The 21,484-nt window shown below is 42.5% G+C and overlaps 1 protein-coding gene across 1 annotated transcript in view; it reads left to right on the forward strand.

Moving 5' to 3' along the window:
* The first annotated feature begins 1,461 nt into the window (after window positions 1-1,461).
* The window catches only part of ZCCHC24 (zinc finger CCHC-type containing 24), a 119,022-nt gene continuing 98,999 nt past the window's right edge, over window positions 1,462-21,484 (forward strand). Inside the window, exons 1-2 of the mRNA XM_054204923.1 lie at window positions 1,462-2,029; window positions 18,555-18,755. Of these exons, the coding sequence (XP_054060898.1) occupies window positions 1,790-2,029; window positions 18,555-18,755 (441 nt within the window). The 5' untranslated portion in view covers window positions 1,462-1,789. The remainder of the gene's footprint in view (window positions 2,030-18,554; window positions 18,756-21,484) is intronic.

The raw sequence follows: 21,484 nt of genomic DNA on the forward strand, positions 1-21,484 counted from the left end.
AAAAAAAAATAAAACACATTAGCACCACTAAAATTTGATTCAGCTGTTACAAACTACCTTGCCTTGCAGTTCTGGAAAGTTACAGTCTTCACCGTCACTTAAATTCCTGCAAGCAGATAGCTGTGCTGTCTTAACTACCTGCTCTCAAAAGTAAAACGCATCCATCTTTGGTGTTTGCAGCTGACAATTTAATAGCGTTTTCTACTGTGTGTACACCGACCTCCATTTTCTATTGCTTGTAACCATGCCTTTTCAGAACAGCAATTTTTCTTCAGTCTTAGCAGGGACGTATGGCTCATTACAGCAAACCTAGATGCCAACTTTGATGTTTCAAAGGTCAGATTTTTTTCTGTTATCTAAGCAAGGAAGACTTTTTTTTTCCCAAGACCATACTGGGAAGACACATTAATTTTTATCTTCCTGTCACTCAGAAAAGAGCACAGGGAGCTTTGCTCGAGTTTTTAAGTTACCTCCTGGGAGTTCCTTTGGTTTTAAAAAGAAAACTCCTAGTTTGATTGCTACAGTGTTTGTACCAGAGCGAGAAATAGCTGCCCAGCTCTGCTCCGCTCATCGCAGGGAAGGCAGCAGGGAAGAGTTTATGAACTGTAATTACCAGCTTACCCACTCAAGCTCCTTCCTAAATGGAGTATCATTCATCATCCTCTTTTGTGCTACCGACTCCTTAAAAGGCCTACTCAGCTTTAACTCCAGTGTGTCCCACCGCACCCGGGCTCCCCAGGAGCCTGCGCCAGGGCTACCTAGATGGATTTCAAAGGGAACATCGTGCCGCTTGCCTGCCTTATTTGGGAAACCCAAACTCTGCAGGGCTTGGCACAACCTCGGTGACCGAGCAAGCCTCTTAGACCTGGAGCTCTGACAGAGATTTAAGGAGAATGAACCTCAGATTGCGATGAGCTCCCAGCAGCGGCGAGGAACAGAAATGAGAGTGAAGAAGGGGCGGGCGGGCTGACGAGATCCCTGGGCGAAACTTGCGGAGTTAAAAACAACCCCGAGGGGGCCGGGCAAGCAGCCCTCGGAAAGGCTTTTGCGCGTGTTTGGCGTATTAAAAAAAAAAAATAATTAAAAAAAAAAATAATTCGTCAGGAAGGAGGAAAAGGAAGGCCGGGGAGCGAGCGGGCCGGCGCGCAAACCAGGCGGGCAAGTCGCCAGCGGCCCAGGGGACACCCCCGGCCAGCGGCCTGGGGACCTCCGCCGGTCAACACACACAAATACACACACACACAGAGAAATACACACACACAGAGCTACACTACACAGAGCCAGGGCCGGGCAGGGCGGGGGCGGAGCAGAGCGGCGGCGGGACGCCCCTGCAGCCCCGGGGAGGGCGGGAGGCCTCGGGGGGGGCGCGGCGCCGCGGCTGCCGGAGCGCCGGCAGCCCCTCCCCGCCGCTGCCTGCCGGAGTGGGAATAAAGACAGATAGCGGGGCAGGCACCGGCCGGGCGGGGAGGGTGGAGGAGGAGGAGTAGTAGGAGGAGGAGGAGGAGGAGGAGAAAGGGAAAGAGAGCGCAGAAAGTTTCCTGCGGAGCCCGCGGGCGGCGGCAGCAGCGATGCCCGTGCTGCGCGGAGCGCTGGGGCTGGGCGGGCGCCGCCGGCCTTAGGGGGAGCGAGAGCGGCGTGGGGCCCGGCAGAGAGCCCCCGGCCCGGCCCGTCCTCTCCTCTCCTCCTCTGGAGGGCGGCGAGGAGGAAGCACCCCGGGGCAGGGAGGGGAAAGCCGGAGCGCGGGGAGCGGCACCGCGGGGAGAGCCGCCGGCAGAGCCCCGGGGGAAAGATGAGCTTGTTGTCAGCCATCGACACCAGCGCCGCGTCCGTCTACCAGCCCGCCCAGCTCCTCAACTGGGTCTATCTCTCGCTGCAAGACACCCACCAGGCCAGCGCCTTCGATGCCTTCAGACCCGAGCCCTCCTCTTCCCAGCACCCCGACCTCGGCTACACCAAGAGCACCCCGGAGCTGGGCTCTTCGCTCAGCTCCAGCTATCTCAACAGCTTCTTCCAGCTCCAGCGGAGCGAGGTGAGTCCGCTGCAACACCACCGCCATCCCCTCCCACCCACCCCCCCAAGCGCCATGATGCCGTGGCGGGTTCCCCCCCACCCCGGCCTCGACAAGCCGGGACGGAGCCCGCCGGCGGGACGCTCTCTCCGGTCTCTCGGCTCCGGCGACGGCGACCGTCCCGCAGACGGGCCTTCGGCCCGTTAGCGGGACGGTCGCCGTCGCCGCATTGGCGAAGGCTCCCACCGCCTCCTTCCTCCCCACCGCCCGTGTTGACAGTCTGGTAAATGGTTACCCCGATTACGCGGCCGGGACGGTGCCAGGGGTGCGAGGAGGACACGCCAAAAAAAAAAAAGTGTTTTTTAAAGTCATATTTAAAGAGGTTGGTATAAAGAATATGTATAGCTTAAGAGGGAGCCGGTGGCTGGCAATGTTGAAGAGATGTAAACAGGAGTGTGACAAAAGCAGAGCGAAGAAAAGGAGTTCTGTGCACGTTTCGTAACGCCAGAGCAAGGCTAAAAGAAACCAAAGGGAAGGAAGCTAAAAAACCTAGGGTATGTGAAGACAATTCACTGTGGAACTCCCTGTCACAGGAAGTTGTTGAGGTCAAGCACTTCAGCACTGGAGGGACTTCACATGTGTGGAGACACTGCGAGGTGGCACCTCACGCACCGCAGCCCCTCCAGAAAATATCCAACAATGTCATTACTCCCAACCATGGGGGCTCTTGCCACAGACATTCAACGGTGGCTCCATTTGATGGGGGTTACGTGGAATATGCATCCGACCCACTCTGGCACTTCCTACAGAATGGCATTTCACAGTCCTCCCTGCACCATTTGTATTAAAGCATAGGTTTAAAAAGTATTCTCGGACAAAATACACACTTCTGTCAGCAAAGCTATGGGGTTGTTAATTAAAAACAAATCAAATTCCACAACTGCTCTAGTATTATAGCTGTTAACAGTTAAGTGCCAGACTTATATATACACATTATTTTTTCCTTAATTAGAAATCCTTTCTTCCTTAAGAATTTCACAAAACGCATCCCATCTCAAAAACAGACACTATTTTTGAAAGTATATAGTTCAAAATCCATTCAGCCTGATGTACCCTGCCTCATTAAGCACAACATAACATACCCGGTTTAAAAATATGCAGACTTAACAAGCACACTGATTTTGCTAAAGGACCAACAGGCAGTAGAATTTAAACTTCCAGCTACCTACCTGTTGATTACAAATTGTAGATTTTGCCCCTCTCTGCTTAGCTTACAAGCTTTGTGGTGCCCAGGTAGCGATAAGACTCCAGGGGTTTGGCCTACATGGACTCTCTCCAGACTGGGACTCCATTCAGGTCTGCGTTTGTTTGAGTCAGGATACATTCTGCTCACAGCGGGTCCTTTTTCTTCTTGGGAGAAAAAGGAAAAAACAAGTAAACGGAGGCTGCATCCAGGAAGCCTTTGAAACAGTCTCTGAGAAACAGTTTTCTTTTCCTTAAAGTTCCCTCCGAGTTCATTTTCTGCTTCTACTGTACTGTTTGCAAGTAGGAGCTAATCCTTTTGTCACACTCTCTCCCTTTCCACTTGGCTCACATTTCTTTCTTTCTTTGTTTCCCCCCCCCCCCCCACCCCCCCCCAAACCGTTTTCTCCTTTCTTCTGGAAAACCATTTCTCCGGTATGCCAGGCCTTCCCCAGCCCCTGCTTCAGCCCCAGCTCCGAGCAGTCAGCACCTTCGCAGCCTCCCCTGGCCGTGCCACTTTCAGGTTCCAGCAGTCACTTCAGATGTATTTCTGCATGGATTACTATCATCCATGAACTGTATGGATGCAACTTTTTACTGCTCTTTTTAACCTCATTACAGTTTCCCAAGGCGCATGAAAGACAACAGCTGAAAATGCCATCTCTATAGAAAGCCTAGAGCATTCACCATTCAGGAAATAAGAAGCCATTTCATTCTATGCAGATATAAAAATATTTTTAAAAGATCAAGCATGTTAGTTTGTTCCAGTTCATTTTCCAGCCTGTGACAATAGCATTGACTATGCGGCTGCTAGAGGCACTTCTATGTTTCCAATATTTACCTGAACTACGTGTGAATACAGGATAACCCGAAGAGAGGGAAGGGGGCACAGCTGTCTCATATGGCATGGGAATGCATCTGACCTGCTGGATATGCCCCCAAAAAAGGAGGGAACCCTTTAGTTCCCCAGGATAACGTTGCCTGCTTATACAGCAGTGCTCATTCAAAGGTTTAGAAGGTGTTACAGATAACTGTTACTCAAAAAAAGTTCTGTCAATATGTTAGATGCTCCGTTCTTTCCAGAAACTGGAAACTAGACTGTTTTTTTGGCAGGAGTCACCCCAGAGTTTCCTACAATGTCATGCTCTTAATTCCTGAGATTCTAACATCTGTTTATTTGCAGATGCCATTGGGTATACACTACGTGTTTCAACTGCGTAAAATTATTTTGGGGACCATTAGTACCGTATGCTGCTTTTGCATCAAGTGGGCTTATGCTATCTTTGGAACAACACATAGCTTTCCACAGTTAAACTGTTGACTGTTTTCTACACAGTGCTTGCTTTGGTTGGCTTTTTTTTTTCCTTCCAGTTTTGTCCTGGGTTGGCTTAGCCTGGAGCCGAGCTGTGACAATGATTGACACATAGCTGCACACAATATTTAGAAAGTGACCTAATGAGGGGCCAAAATAGCAACAAATTGAGAAACGATAGGATCATAGGGAGTAAAATAGTCACGCGTCCTGTATGTTGCCTTGGAATTGAAAATTTCTGGAGGAGAACGCTTGGAATAAGAGGCAGCACTTGTGAAAAGTTGCTATTATACAGGGCTTGCAAGTCTGCATGGCAGTGCCTGTGTATGTGACTTGCATGCTGACCAAAGGAACTGGACAGAAAAAAAAATAAAAGTGCCAGCACCCACAGAGTAGTCTTGCACTTCACCAAAATTTTTGTCCTCCAGACTTTTTCCACTACAATGGACGCCTTCTAAATAAACATGATGAACACAGCTGTTTGGTGCATAAAAGCCCATTGTACCAGGGGAAAAAAAAAAGCAATAATAAAGGTTTAAACAGTAAAGCGACAATGAGTGTTTTGTTCCATATGCAAGACTCATTTTGCAAAACAGACCTGCTTTAAATAAAACTTTACTGCAGCATTTATTGTCCTAGATATGAAACGAGAGCATGTTAGAACATTAAGATGCATTAAATTGGCTATTGAACTGAGCTCCACCTCATTATAACACCATCCGTTAGAGCCAAGTATTTGAGGTTTTGTTGTGGGGCTGGTTACATGGGATTTAATGTGTTTGAGACACAGCCAGGTAACTGTGGCTTTGTGTCATTGAGTGGTATAATTGAGAAACCTAGAATAAGGGTGTAAGAGAGTCATATGGTATTTTTCTATACTCACAGTAGGCATCCTACCAGATGAATTGCCGACTTTGGCCAAGAAGAGTCAGCAACCAGTAACTAGAAATTACCATATTATAATCATCAAACTTGTTTCTTTGAACATAGAGTGCTAATTCTGGCGCTAGCCAATATTTACACACGAGAAGGAGCTTGCGTCCTAATGAATTCTTTGCCCATGTGCAATACTCTCCGTGTTTTTCCAAGAGGGGAATTCCTTCCAGAAACCTCTATGTCAGCCACTTCCCAGACCTAAACCAGATCTTATTTAAGCACAAATATCTACATATACTAGATTAGAAAATAATCACTTTTTTTGAAAAAGTAATTCACACGTTTCTGACTCAGGGCCTTCCAGGACCAGTCTTTATAGGCAAGAGAGGAACTAATTGGCAATGAGAGAGTATGAGCTAGTTCACTTTGCTGCAGTTAGGTGCATATTCCTCACTCAGAAAGGAAAATTTGCGGAATTAAGGTTTAGAGAGCGTACTGTGGAAAATAACATTCAGACCCCTGTGAAACAGAAGCAGGTCTGCAACACTGGCATAGACACAGCTTATCAGGCAGCTTCCCAAACAAAAAAAGTTAGTATGACAGTGACATTCGTATATTAACAACAATGACAAAATCCCATGAAACACTGTCAAGCACAAAAACATATGGAAGGAATTTGGCATTTCTACAGAAGATACATTTTATATCAGAAAAACTTGTTTTCCATCTGTCTTCCATAGAATTAGAGGAATACACACTAGCCTCATACTTAATGAAAAAAGTTCTATTATTTAGCCTAGGTGAATTAATTTGGATGATGATTACAACATTAAAAAAAAACTGTTTCACCATTCTCATAGTATAGTATCAGAACAGGGATTGCCATACAAGATCAGGCCATCGACCCACTAAATTGTCATATCTCTGAGAACAGCCATGATTAAAAGAGAGCACAAAACACCTTGTAAGAGGCTGCTCACAACCAGTACAGTCCTAGAGCAAATACAGAGATGCAGATTAGCAGAAATTGCTGATATTCTCCAAAACATTCCTGATTCCCTTCACTTTTGGAAAATTATTAGTTATTCTAACACAGAGCCTTATTTCTGATCCACAGAGTGCTTAATGTGCTCAGCACTGCTGTCAGGACTTCTTGCCTCACACTTGCTGGCTAAACCACCGCAGTATTATCTCCTCTTATTTAAGCATAGTTATTGCCAGTCAGAGTGGTGCAGTGTACAGGTTGCCTGCCGTACATGAAGATATCCTTTAATAATTGTGGCTATATTTGATTTATTTCCTTATCTTCATTGTTCTCGCTATTCTTCATGTAAGCACTATCATTTCAGTGCCCTTATCAGTGCCAGTCAACTCCTTTCGAACTGTTTTTCAGGAAGTTAAATGTCAGTTCTTGCATTGGTCCTTGTAAGAGATTCCAGGGAGCTGAATCTCTGTTAGTCAGGAGGCAGTATGCATTTGGGGATCTTGGTGGCATCAGCCTCCTCCGTCCTCCCACATGGCCAGCTCTAGAGCCCTTTGGATGGTATTGCCTCAGCACACAAAGTGCAGCTTTCGCAGCCCACTCTCTATTGTGAGCTCAGAGTCTCAGATCCTATTACAGGTATTTGAGTTTACAACTACTCTGTTTCCAATTCCAGTTGGATGTATGCTTTAAAATGCAAAATTTCAGGTTTTTAAGTCTTTCCCCCCCCCCCGTTCTTATTTCTGCAGCCATGGCCTCCTACTTTGCTGCTGCTGTCTTTGAAAAACACCCTCTTTTGCCAAGGAAGAAAAATCTATATGTGAATATACTATACGAAGTGGAGTCTGAAAATAAGATCTGTATTTTGTATGAGAAGTGTGAAATTCAAGTTGTCATACAAATTGCACTCTTCTGTTTGTATCCCCTAGATATTGCTTTAGACTACTCTCCAGGATTAATTTTTTTTCTTTTTTTTTTTTTAATTTTTTAAGTGCACTGTATTGCATATGGTAGATACCCCTCTTCTTATTTACACTGAGGCTGAATTACCTAATAGCAATTTGATTGCAGAAGGGGGTACACAAGAGCCAAACTTGTTTCTCTTAAGCAAGTACTCTAAATAGAGTTATGTGCTTTTACTTGGGCTTCCTTACCTGAGTAAGAACAGCAGAAAGCTCCCAAAAGTAAGAAGAAGTGGTGAAGATGTGTTGAAGTTACTCCAACAGCTGGAGTGTCTTCTGTTGCTTCCTTATCCTCCCACATCTGAAGCAAATGCTGCTCTGGCTCTGCAGTGCACCTGCGCTACCTCTGGCTTTAACTAGTTCAAAAACACGATTTACAGCTGGGCTTTAGTTCATGGCAACAAAAGTATTATCCACCATACTCTTCTGCAGCTACTTAGTGTCACATAAAAGGCTGACCCGTGTTTGTAAAGCTGGCAAGAGCTAAAGTATTAATTGCTGGACCTAAATCAAGTCTTCCAGAAGAGAGGCTTTCTGCTTTACCATTGATTTATTTTTTGATCGGTAAAAGAAAAAAAGCTAGCAATAGAAGACACACTAATTATATGTATTCTTCCTGATTAGTTGAAAGTTATCGCCAACTTTTAAATCACTTGTGACTGTATTTATGCACGCTCCTCATTGAGAGGAGCACTACCATTCACTGTCTGTCTCACAAATACATCCATGCCTTGGAAAACTTGCCAGGCAATACACAATAAAAAAAACCCAACCCATAATTGGATGCAAAAAGCATGTAGAGTTCTTGTTACAGTTCTGTTTTATACACACAGCTTTCAGTTATTTTACAGCGTTTACAGTGTCTTCCATCCCAAGGCACCCAAACAAAGGGGTGATGTAACTGCGTGTTGGGTAATGATTTTTCATCCCCTCCTCTTTTGCTCTGCAGACAGGCTCAGTTATTCAGAACAGAAAAGGAAGATCCTTCTCCATTGAACTGCACAAATGGTCAGACAATCAAGTCTGACTTGAACCAGTATATTCATTTATGAAGCGTATGGAATGAATGGATAACCAAGAGGTGTACAAAACTGCTTTTATCCAAAAGCCAATCCCCCTCTCCTTCCCCCTCCCCCTGCCCTTTTGTTGTTGTTGTTGTTGCTGTTTGTTTGGGGGATTTTGTGGCATTGTAGGAGATAGATAGCAAATAACTTTTACCAAGGGTCCTGTTACTTTAAGTAAAAAAACAATTAGAAGAAAAGATCAGATTATTAACAGTCACTAGGTGAGGATTAATGCAAGGAAAAGTTTTCTAGTTCAGAGTTTAAGTGGGCCGTAAAAGGATTCTGGCACCTGATTTAAGCAATATTTAAATCTAAGACTGGAGGATCTTTTCCATGCTACATTAAGCAGCATGAAAAACAATGACACAGCTGCAGTTGCAGAAAGGTGCAGGCACAGATATTACAAAGACAAAAATCATACAATACTGATAATATGTATTTGCATAGAAACAAAAGCAAGTGTGTTCTGTTATCCAAAGATGCATACATATAAATGCTGCCTAAAAAGTGATACCAGGTATCACCTTAAAGCTTCCGAATGGTTTTGTGAAATCTAACACTTAATATTTATACCTCTCCTCAGTTTCTTTTCCCCAGGAAAATTGCCAGCAGCCTGATGCCCATTTTGCTGCTCTCCTGAATTGCCCTTCTTCCTCTTTTCAAAAGCCACAATGAAATGATTAAATTAAATGGGAAGAATATAAGTCTTTGCTTCACGGCAGTTTACTTAGGTTCTGTCTGGGTTCCAGAGAAGTTATAGTAGATCAAAGGAACCAATTAAGTTTTACAAAGCTATTCAAACTTACAGTAATGCTGACATAATTCAGATAGACAGTGTTTCAGAAGTGTCACAGTTTAGATTGCTTCGTTTTTCCTACAGGTTGTTTTTTATTTGCAGAAACGTTACAAACAATCTGTGATCGACTAAAAGTAGAACCTAAAATTATGGACAGATTCACTTGAGGAAAGCAGAATAAATGCAGGGTTACGAGGTCTGGCCTGTGTCCTTGTCTAGCCAGGCCAGTACAGCTGTTGGGAGTTTTGGTGGTTTTTAAGTTTGAACATATCACAAGCCTAGCCCATTACTTTCTGTCATGTGTTTTGGTGTAAGCAAATACTAACAAGTCCAATACTTTGACTAAGAGGAATTTTAAGGAGCCTTTTGTAGGCCCTTTTTCTTAGCTCTTTCAACTGCTGCTGGTAGGAGAGCTGCTGCCTGGTCTTCCAAACCTGTATCTTAGGAAATACATTTTGTGTTTCTACAGATTTATTTTGAAGATAAGCAAATGTCCTCATGGTATGAGACCTCCTTCTCTCATATCCAAAGCAGAAATACATTCCTGCTGTATTAAACGACCACCCACACCTACTCACGGCACATGGCAGGATTTGGTGTCTCTTTTGAATGAGCACAAGTGCAATACCTTAGAAGGATCACAGGAATCTGGAAATCTATATTTACACCTCATCCAGCTAACTACCAGCCAAGCAAACATTTTAAAGGGATCATCTTGCTCCCATAGGTTTCTCTCGCCAACCTAGGGGGTTCCAGGTTTCTACACTTGGTTGCGATTGTAGCAGGGGAGTTGGGGCCTGTATTTTTTTCACAGTAAGCCAGCCTGCTGTGCAACTATTTGCGTGTAATCATTAGGGCTGTGGGTACCTGCGGTTGAACAGAAAGCAAAGGAACTGTTGTACAGTCATTGCATCCTGAAAATGGGGGATCAGTAAGAGCTCTTAAGAGGGTTTAAGCATCAGTGGTCCTTGAAATACAGGGGTGATCTTATAACATCCTTCTCCAATATACGTTGCAACTGAAATTAATAGAGTAATAGATTCATTCCTCTAAACAGAGCCAACCTGGAAAAAAAATAATTCCTTAAGTCTGCTTGGAAACCAGATTGCTCAATTGTTATTTCATAATTTATCTGAAGCAGATTGTGAAGTTTTAGGTTTACTTGCTCAGATCACACTTCAAGCAGTGCTGCATCACAACTGATTAGGAGGGTGGCTTTAAATGTAGTTAAAATGATCTAAAAGATGGAGTCACAAAATTAAATTCCAGCCTGTCATTTAGTACATGGAAATAATTTATTTTACCCAACTATATTCAATTTAATAAAAGTTTTTGTCTTCCCATGAGTGCAGGAGCTGAGGCCCTAGGCGCATTGTAAGGGGCCCGTTCTGGGCAGATGATGTATTGTTTCTACCTCTGACGGCGACCTTAGCTTTGCCTCTTTTAAACTTTGGCAGCCATCGCAGAGGTTTCTGTGCCAAGAAGGCATTACTGAATGTAAGCGATATAAACAAAACTGTCTCAGACTTGAAGTTCTATTTAACCCAAAATGGACATTTCTTAGCAAAACCTTTCATCACGCAAGAGCTGCACAGGAGGTAAATGCTTTCCTAAGTGTGTCTTGAACAGGCACATATCTATTTCCGTGTGTTATTTTTCTTGCGTTTGGAGTGTCAAAAGACCCACCAAATGAGAGGAAACTCGACTCTTGTTTTTCAAACTGCAGGTCAGATTGAGACAAGATTTCCTGCAGGAAACAGCGATGTTAACAGAAAGCGCAGGGGTCAAAACATGTCCATCCGTTTCTCCCCTCACTTTGTGCTGTACAACCTTCACAACCTCCTCCTCGTCCGAGAGCCCTGTCTCCACAAAACAGGCTTGTATTTCGGCAATGTGAGGAGGAGACAGTGCCATGGAGGTATGTGGTGGATGGAGGCCCTCCCTCAGAAAGGTCAGGGAGGTTGGCGGTCTGCAGCCTGGGGGAGATTCAGCTGCAGGCAGCCAAGGGACAGCCCCAGAAAGGAAAGCTCCTGTTGGGGATGTGTTAAAGTAATTTGCAACGTGAATGGTCTCCCTTGTCCCTAATATAGTGCTCGCGTGTTAGAGGTTCTCTTTAACATAAGTGGGCAGTTGTTTAGCATTCGGCGGATGAAAAGGGTCCCTGCAGAGCTTGGTGCAAGATTTAGAAAGTTCCTCCAAGACCGTGCACCTCTGACCAGAGGAAATCTCTATCCTCTCCTTTCCCACCTTTCCACATCTGCCATTAAAGGCTTTTTGTGAGGTCCGCATACGTTGTGTAAAACAAGTGTCCTTGCTGACATCCACAGCAAACCTTTCCCTGAGGCTGAAATAAGGAGGATCACGCTACTGGCAGAGAGCTAAGAGGCTTATCTGAGCTCCGGCAAGCCTGAAGATGGTGACTGAGCAACTCCTTGACTGTCAGTGTTTCATTATTTCTGTACCACTATGTAGTAGATGGGGAGCAGCTTTTTTTTTTTAGATCAAAAGATCTGTGAAATTCATTGAAAGCTTTGGCTGAAAATGTTAAAAGATCAGTGGATTTAAAGCAAGGTGAGATGGTGGCATGCATTGCTCTTCAGCCTTGCTGTGCAGAGTCTCAGCAGTGATGAGCAGTTACAACCTGAGAAGCCACAACCAGACGAGCTGTCAGATCTGGAATAACTAGATTAGATAGATCCATCTGCTGGATTAAAGATTCATCTCCCTACCATCGACTCACTTCACAACTATTGGCAAGTCATGCTGCATTCATAGTTGTCCCCTTAAGATACTGTTTCTGCAAAAGGCAAGCCCATCTATCTGAAAATATTTAAAGTAGGCATTAGCGTTAGCAGTGTAAGCATGTCCTTATCTAAAACCCTCTACAGAAGAAAGATGAATTAAGGTATACTTGGCTAATGTAACTATCCAGGAATGTATTAATTAAGGCTGTTTTTAGATGAGGAAATTGAGTAATTCACATTTTACTAAAGGCAGCCCAAAGACCAGATTTTTTGACAGCTAACTTAAACATTGACTTCAGAAGGAAACAGAAGCCTGAGTTTTGTTTTTTTTTTCTTCCTCCAGACAAACATTTTCTTCACAGAATGATGAGCTATGCTTGCGGTTGTCCAATGATAAAATGTTACTGAGTAAACTCTTAAACTGTTTTCTATAAAAGCATCTATAATTTATCAGAGGAGCTAAAGCTATACAGGAGCAGTTTTTGAGGTTTTCCAGTTCACCCTTTGTAATTAAACTTCTCTGTTTCTTCTGGCTCAAATTAATACAACTAAATTTATGACAGTATTTTCATTTAATCCCTCTGTTTTCAGAAAGCTTTGGGGTTGGCCATAAACATTGATTCTGCATTGGACATTTCTTTGGGGACAAAACCAGGGAACTGTTTTGACCACCTATGAAGAGCTGAAGCACAGAAAAGTCAGAGATTTGAAGCGCTCTTTTCCACGCGTGATCGTCTTCAGGTGTAACTGTTGAGCTTTCACACATGTTGCCTGGCCCCACAGATAAATCCCATGTCAGAAGCAAGTGTTGGGGCTCTAGCAGAGAAGACAGATATGGGCCCTCAGGTTTTGTATATTAGCATGTACAAACCACTGAATTACTGTTTGGATAGCTTCAGTTTTACCTCTCCACCAACATGAAAAGAGCAACTAAGTGAGGGCAATGACTTGTCTATCCTACTCTTTTATCCATGGCGCTGCACGGGGTTGTACTTGCTTCTTATCTTCATGAAAGTCCAAGCTGATAACTTAAGCACCTTTTGACATTTCAGTGCAGGGCTAATAATTAGCATGGGTAGTCTGGTTGCCATCATACAGGCTTCACAGACTGGAGAATGTTTATAATTTACAGTATATGAAAACCTTACTTTTTCCACACTGATGATAGGGCAACCCAACTCCTTTTTCCAACAAACTTCAAACAGCCATGATGACTTAAACTTAACTCTGGAAGTTAAGACTGCTTTATTTTTATTTGCTTTATTAGGTTGGCAACATACTAAAGCAAAAATAAGTAATCAAAAATTCTTTGCTCATTGCTTTTCAATTACAGACTATTTCATGTAGTGGAAGAGTTGATGACTGGACTATGTTACAGGAATATTGAAATGTTACAGGACCTCACTGCAGTACGTGCAATTAAAATGAGCATGGAGAGAACCACCAGCACAAATCATACTAACTTATCACTTGGGCAGGTTCTTTCACAAGTCTTTTAGAGATAATTTTAAACAGCTGTAAATAGGGAAGAATTTTTTAGTATTAGACTGTTAAGGGATTTTTTGTTTGTTTTGCCTTCTTTGTTTTTAAATGTTAACCCACTGGCTTTTAGGTGGGATAGTCACAATAACAATGGCACATCCAAACGAAATTATCCTGCCAAGGTGGAATAGTCACCCCTGCCAGCTTCAATGTTAAACCCCTTAACTAGCAGGAACAGAGAAGGCCCAAACCATGACAGATATGTCATATAGTGAGGAATGCTATACACAGAATCCAACAGTTTGAGAGCATTACATGGCTTCTCCTATCCAGTTTTAGCTTTTGCAGTTGAATAGCAGATGACTTGAAAAAGGGCAAGAAGTTGCATTTTCTTCATGCTCGTTTGGTTGGTTTAAATATTTCTTTTTCTCCTCTGTTTTAACTGGTACAATATCATGTAGGGGCTCCAGTTTGTTTGTTTTTTTTTTTTTCTTTGGCGGGGGAGAGGAATGTTTTTTCAGAGTATAGTTTTTAAATTAAAAAAACCCAAATGACCCCAAGAGCACCAAACCAATGTACTGGCCAGATGCAGCCTATCAACCTCTTCAACCAGCACAGGTCATTCTAGCTTCAGGTAACTGGTGGATCTGTACCCCTTTATCACTGCCTTAAGGGTCCGGTACCCACAAACTGAATTTAGGGCAAAAACTGAATTTTCCAGATACGCCTCTACATTTCCAGTCTCACGCCTAAAAGCTTTGCTTCTGAAGTCCTATAAGTCTTAATAATAAGATGGCATTCCCACATAAACAGGTTGCCATTGCTTATCAATATCAGCTGTTGTGGAAGATAGGTAATCCTATCACATTTAGGCAAAATTAAATGTTGTCATAACTGGGATGCTATCATGCTATCTGTGCTTTCTGCTCCCTGTTAAAAAAATACCTTTACAGCTAAAGCAGTATCTGTGGCAGTGGGAAATTTGGAAAGTAAGGTTTACCACCTGTTTGTTCAAATGTTTCATTGCATATTCCTAACAGTACATTGTCTTTATTTTCAACATTATACCATTGCTAAAAAAGAAGCTGAAGAGATAAATTCTGTTTCAGTGTTTCCTTAACCATTTCTTGGCACATCAGTCCCAAAAGCTGTTTCTGAAAGGCAGGGACCAGCCAAGGGAATCAAGAGCAGTTGCCAGATTATTCACGTAACTAGGGAATTTCTTAGAGGTGAGTTAGATGCTGGAACTCTTGAGTCACGTATGTTACCCAACTGAAAATTAGAGTAATGGAGCTATAGAAGACAATAGCTGCCTCTTTTACAAAGGACCACACTGCAACCTTACAGATTACGTGCCCTTTAACTGGAAACGCTTAGCAAACAAAGGAAGCCTCACTTCTCCACACCACCAACAGATACAGTTTAAAGACCTACTGAGCTGAGAGGTTACCTTTGGAAAGTACACCACCAGATTTTCAATTTGGTTCACATTCAACTAAGTAAACAAGTTTCATAGGAAGAAAAAAACAAACAAACAAACTTACATTATCAGCTCAAGCTTCCCACCAAGCTAGTTTCTAAGCTTTTCCACGAGGTCCCCCATCCTCCCAGTGCAGCAAGATAAGGAAATCCTGAATTCATTGCAGCTGGCCTGATGAGCCTTGTAATTAGGACACGCAGTGTGGTCTTTTGGCTTCTTGAGAGCACTAACCCCTTCACTGCTAAATCCTTTCTATCTTGTTATAGCTCAAAATGAGAGTCCATTTGAGAGGTATTTTTTGTTGTCTGCTTTTTAAAGAAGTAGGTTGGCTTTGCTAGTGGCACACTGTGAGCATCAAGCAGTCATTGCTTTTGGTGGAATTCATCAGAGGAGCGGAATCCGTGCCACCTCCCAGATGTGTTACCAATACACTCCAGACCAGAATGAGTCAGAATGCATTTCCCTCTTCCTCTCTTATTCTCCTTTCTACTGTTGTTTATCTGAGACCATTCCTGTTTGATTCTGGGGGTCGCGATGAATTTTCCCACCACCAGCCTTATTATATAACTTGGCTTTTTGGAACGGCTTTTTTCCTCATCTCCTTCTGAGGAACTGGAGATTTCCACAGCTAGCAGGATATAGTTCCGTTTGTGCTGGTGCTCTTTATAGCAAGGGCCAGATTGATGTGTTTTTCACATTGACTCAGAGTTAAACTGATTTAAGACCGTTTTCCAGGTCAGATTGGCAGGAGCTGCTGAAGCGGTTTCCCTGACTCTATACCAGGAGCAATGGGCTGCATCTTGGGTTTGTCTAGGAATTTTCCTTAACGAATTCATATTTTTTTGAAGCACCAATAACGTTGGCAATGTCCAGTCTTCTCCTTTACTGTCATCTTCTGGGATGTTATAATTGTGTCTTTTCCTTTTTTAACACTGGGCCTCAAGGTGATTATAGGGAAATGTTTCATGGTGGTGTGTGTAGACAGGATGTTTGGCGTGTCCAACTTTGGCACAAATGCCCTGCCAGCTGAACCAGGTGGCCACTTTCAGAGCCATGTGTCATGCTTCAGCCACAGAGCCTTTGGTGGCTGCTGAGATTATGATTTAGTGTCAGTACAGCCCACAGTCTGATGGGATCCTGGCCTTTGACATGGCTTCTGGCTGCCGTGGTTGAAACAAACAAAAGTTTGTAAGGGTTTGCTGACAGAGTGGGCAAAATCATGGTCACCGCAACCCTTACGTTTCTGTTTTGACCTGAAATGTGCCAAGAGGGGCTGGTGGAGGAGCGAATTGCATAATATCCAGTTGTGGTGCCAAATTCCTCCCTTATAATGGGGGCAATAACTCAGTGTAAAAGATATGTGGAAAAGAAAACAGTCACCACTGTGAGCCATATGTCCAATTCAAAGCCCACTGAAGGCAGCAGATAGGTATGTTTTCTTTTGTCACTGGGTTGGCCCTGGGGGCAGAAATAGCAGCCTCCTGATGGGCAGGAATTATATATTCTACATCCCCAGGGGATGTTCCAGATTTTGGCAATGGGTAAAGACTTTGTGATTTCACACATTCTGTGTGTCCATACACCCACTCTTCTATAAAAATCAGATAATAGGGAATTTGCAAAGTTACTGATGGGTATAAGTACTTTAAGAATCTCTTGGCAAGAGAGGCTCTTAAAAAGAAAGATTTTGCATTATTCCAACTGTATGTAAGAGAAAGTGGCTCCTAGGGAGACAAGAACTTCTTGAAGACCCTTAATTAATACTATTTTGGCATCCATAGCACTTCCCCTTCCTTTTAACAATCTGATGCCAAGAATTTCTCATTCCAATAGTGTCCAATAAATCCTAGAAAACAAATTCCAGTGACTGTTGGAGGTATCTTTGGTTGCTTGATGACTAAAGCAGCTAAAACCTTTTCGTTAGTTTTTGAAATAGCTTTTCCTTTTAAAATGTATGGCTTTAACCAGTAACACAAAGTGGCTGATTCTCCTCGCAGCAGCCATAACATCTTGCACCAGGACAGAACTATGCCCTGCTGGGGGTAAAACGATGGGCGTTTCAGTGGCAGGACATGTGTGAAGTCCCCTGTGGGATCAGACTCTACCCTGTGGCCCTTTGAATTGATCCTGCTGCCAGGCACCAGGTTCAGCTTCTAAGAAGGGTCAGTGGAGCTCGGCACGTTGTGTTTGACTATAGTGAGGGTGGATGAAGGGGATTATCTATATGGTGGTGGCCTGCCACTTAGGCTGAATTTTTAATTACAATATACACTATCTGCAGTGGGATGGGATTCAGTGGTAGTTGAGGCTCATCCAGGTAATTGTGCCCAGAGCTTCCATACGATTCTTTCGCTATGTGACTGTTACCCAGAAAACGCACTCACTGTGCAGTCGTCCTGAATGTTTGAGATCTCTGAGATGTGATTCCATTTCAGATTTATTTCACAAACTAAATCGATTTCAGTGCATGTCTTCAATATGTATATAACATATAAACATCTGAAAACGTATATGACATAGATAAAGACTCCATTGAAATACTTGTATTTAATAGCACTCAAAACCAAGGTCTCCCCAGAGGTGCAGACCTCTTATTACCTCACTTTCCCATAAGCCAGCGGTAATTCTCTTATGCCAGGAGAATGACATGAGCATTGATTATTGTGAGGTGTATCAGACCTAATATAGAAACACCCTGTGAAATGTGTCCCAGCATTTCAGGGTGGAGAGGACTGTCAATAGTTGGCCTTGTTTCTATAGTGATTCATTACCATGTAATTTTTTTAAAAAAAGTTATTATTTACTTTTTAAACTCCTACTACACAGTTTCTTTTGAGCCTTAACACATTAAAGTGAATGAATCCTTGCTATCTCCGTTAGGGAGATTAGCTATTTAGGTGATTATGGGTTTCCTGCTGTTCTAAAACTACTGAATGGCAAATTAGGAGCTCCTGATTTTGATTTGCAGATTGAGAGAGTGAAGATCCTATTGAGGTGAAGTACAAACCCTAGGTATTTACTGTTTATCAGGAAGTGTTTAAATCACAGCAGGTTTCCCCTTAGAAAATCCAAGACAGATGTAGATCTGAATGGTTCTTGTTATTGTTTGAACATGGGACTCTATGTTGACTGTCTTATTAACCAGATTTGAAATTAAAAATTACTTCACATTTTTCTTGATATTCTTTTCCTTTCCCTGACTTCAGTATTGTTCCTGTAAGTAGTACTGGACACAAAATGTTCCCTTATGTGGGTTGTTCTTTCAGCTTTTTGCCTGCATATTCTAACCGTACCATGAATGCGGTGTGATCAAACACAAGAAAGCAGTCGTTGCCTAGTGGAAAGGTTGGACTAAGTGAACCGTGGCAAGCTCAAAAGTTTCCTCAGCAGTGGGGTGACCAGCTCCATTGCATTGCCTTCACGAAACCTCTTTATTAATGGACTGTGTATTGCTCTCCTCAAATATGTAGCCATATTCTTAATAAATAAATAAATAAATAAAATCACATTTTTCTTCTGCTATTTTTATCCTTCTACTCAGATCAGTCATAGAACAATCCTTAATACAGTACTACGTTTCACGCAGTTTTTTTCTTTTCTTTGCAGGCTCTGAGCAGCAGTCTGTACAAGAGCGCATCACCTTATGGCTCCCTTAATAACATTGTGGATGGGTTGAGCTCCCTCACTGAGCATTTCTCTGACCTATCCCTTTCTTCAGAAGCCAGAAAACCCAGCAAGAGGCCACCTCCTAACTACCTGTGCCACCTCTGCTTTAACAAGGGACACTACATCAAAGACTGCCCACAGGTAAGAAATATACAATATTCTGGAAAAATTGTCATGAAAGTTTTCACCATTCCTTGATTTAGTAACATGAATTTGACTGACACGGTTGTTTAGAGTGAGTAGCACTGAAGAAATATCTTGACAAAGTGCCAACCTAGCCATGTGTTCTTTTAATCTATTCTTTATCACAATGCTGATGGAAAAAATCTGTTTCATTTGCCTAAAAAGAGTTACAAAAGATATTAATCTAGGCAAGTGGTAGTAGATTTTTGGAAACTTTAAGAATGGCTACAATGTAATTTTCTATCACAGAGATTATGTAAAGTATGTTTTCAGGCAGCACACTGTATAGTCAGTTTGGCAATGGCCAAATTAAAAAAGATATAACATGTTACATATGCCAAAGGAGAAGAAACTGTTACACTGGATGAGGACTTTGAATCAGTGTTGCTCTAACACCAGCTCCGAGCATATCTACTGCAAAATGTCTTCTGTCTCACAGAAGCCGTTTGCTATACTTGGCAAAGGTAGTGTTCTTGGACTCTCAGAACTTTGTTGTAGTAGCGAAACTGGCAATATTTATTTCCTTAAAAAAGAGGTATAAACCGGTGTGCACTAAAACCACTCACCGATCTGCAGTGTTTTTCTTCTGAGGCTCCAAGCCACAGTGTGCGAGGTTTCTCCATCCTCTCAAGTTTCAGCTGGGTGCAGGCGTGCTGCTGGCTTAAACTTTCACAACTCCAAATATATTCTATGTAGAGTCCCAAGGAAATTAAAGTGCTGCCAATACTCTAGAAATACAGATGTGGACATTACTGGCGACCACTTCACTATGGCTTTAACCTCCTACCCACTAAATGTGTGACTTTTAGCAGAATTAATCTGCATAGAACCAACTACAGTTGGTTTGCTGTTGACGGTGTCAGACATATATAAGCCAAAACACAGGTGGAAAAGCATCTGCCAGCTGAACAGGGTCAGCATGAAATCAAGTCTAATGTCAGATGAACTTTAGCTGAGTGTATTCCCCCTGCTGTTATGCATAGACTAAACTGTTTTCTTCATGGACTTTAGCTGTATATCTTTCATTAATTCTAATGACAACTGTGGAATTAAAGTACTTTTGCCATCTTGGGTGTGGCACTTGAAAATATTTTTACTTTATATTATTTCAATATACGTTGAGTAAGGCAATTTTCTTTAGGACAAATTTATGAAATTTTCCTTGCTAGGAGGTGAAAAATACTCCGGTTTGTATAACCGGAGTATTAACATGCTTAGTTTAGCATGTTACAGCAAAATGTAGAGATAGGACCATGTAATAGCATACATTACTTAACAAGGGGATTAGAACTACGACTACTAAATATCTAAATATGGGGCAGAGAGAAACAGAGTGCTGAACTATGGGAGATGGCCGTGCCGTGCTGCGTAACAAACCAAATGAATGCAACAGGTCCCCCGACGATCAATATGTGCGTGCTGCAGCTCACGCAGACAGTCCCAAGTGAACGTGACAGAGTTGGAGCAGAAACGCATTATTTATTTCATAGGTACTTTTACAGTTTGAGGCACTAGAGATTAAAGACCAGTTAATGAAAATTGAAGACATCTCCACAGAAATCCAGGGGATGCAAACAAATCAAGATTTCTGTAGGAAGATTTAATTTACTTAAATTGCACATCCTATGTAATTTTTTTAAGAATTCGCTAGTAATGTCTTCAATTTCTCTGTGAACCAGGAAAAAGACTTCCTACAGAGTGAACTCTGTGGCTGGCCTATGAGCTAGTAAGTAATAAGTGAAGGAACACAGGACAGGGAGGCATCTGCTTGCTCACTAAATGCCGTCTTCTACAGTTACAGTCAGCCATATCATACAGTCCCTCTCATAAACTGATCAAGTTTTAGTTGGGAAGTATTTCAGTATTTTGCCCTCGCTACTGCAACTGTTGCAGAACTTCAGTCCTCTCCACATTAGAAATCTTCCGATTTCCAGGACAAATGTAACTCATGGCCACTTCATAGTCATTTGTTCTCCTGCCAACATTGTCTTCCACTGAAATAACTCTTCTCCCTCCCCGGTGTTTATCTTGGGGTTTTATTAATAGACTGCACTCATATCCTCTCTCAGCATTCATTCTGTAGGACTAACCAAGCCAGGTTTTCTCAGTCTCCTCACAAAACGTAGATAGAGTCTTTATTCCCCAAACCTTCTCATGGCTGTCCTCTTGTCCTTTTCATCTCCTCGTGCATACATGACTACGGCTACGTATGGCATCCCAGAACAGATCTCATCAATGCCTTTTGCTGTTTCTACAGATCAAAGTTTATGTTACTTAAGGAACAGGTGATATAAAATTAGTTCTGCTTTATTGGAGATTTAAAACACAAGCATTTCATGGTCCAGTCAGCATGTGCTTTTTTGAAAAAGAGCAGACCTAAGTGTTCACAGAAACTTAAGCACTTCTGATTTCTTGATCTGAACATTATATGCACTTCTTAATAGCTTAGATTTTGATGCTTAGTTTGTCTAGTGCTGTCAAAATGAAAGTTATTTTGCAAATCCTACCCAAAAAGGGCTGTAGCTATGCATTTTTAAAGTACTTAAATTTGGATAGAGAAAAGAGATAAACTAATCTGATTTGGACTTAATGCATATCAGTAAATCATACGGTATTTTTATTTTCTTTTTATGTAACTGCCTAATAAGAAACAGATTTTTAAATGGTGTGTTTTATGTAGTTTTTCC

The sequence above is a fragment of the Rissa tridactyla genome, chromosome 6 (genome assembly GCF_028500815.1).
Source record: "Rissa tridactyla isolate bRisTri1 chromosome 6, bRisTri1.patW.cur.20221130, whole genome shotgun sequence".
Classification (NCBI taxonomy): Eukaryota; Metazoa; Chordata; class Aves; order Charadriiformes; family Laridae; genus Rissa; species Rissa tridactyla.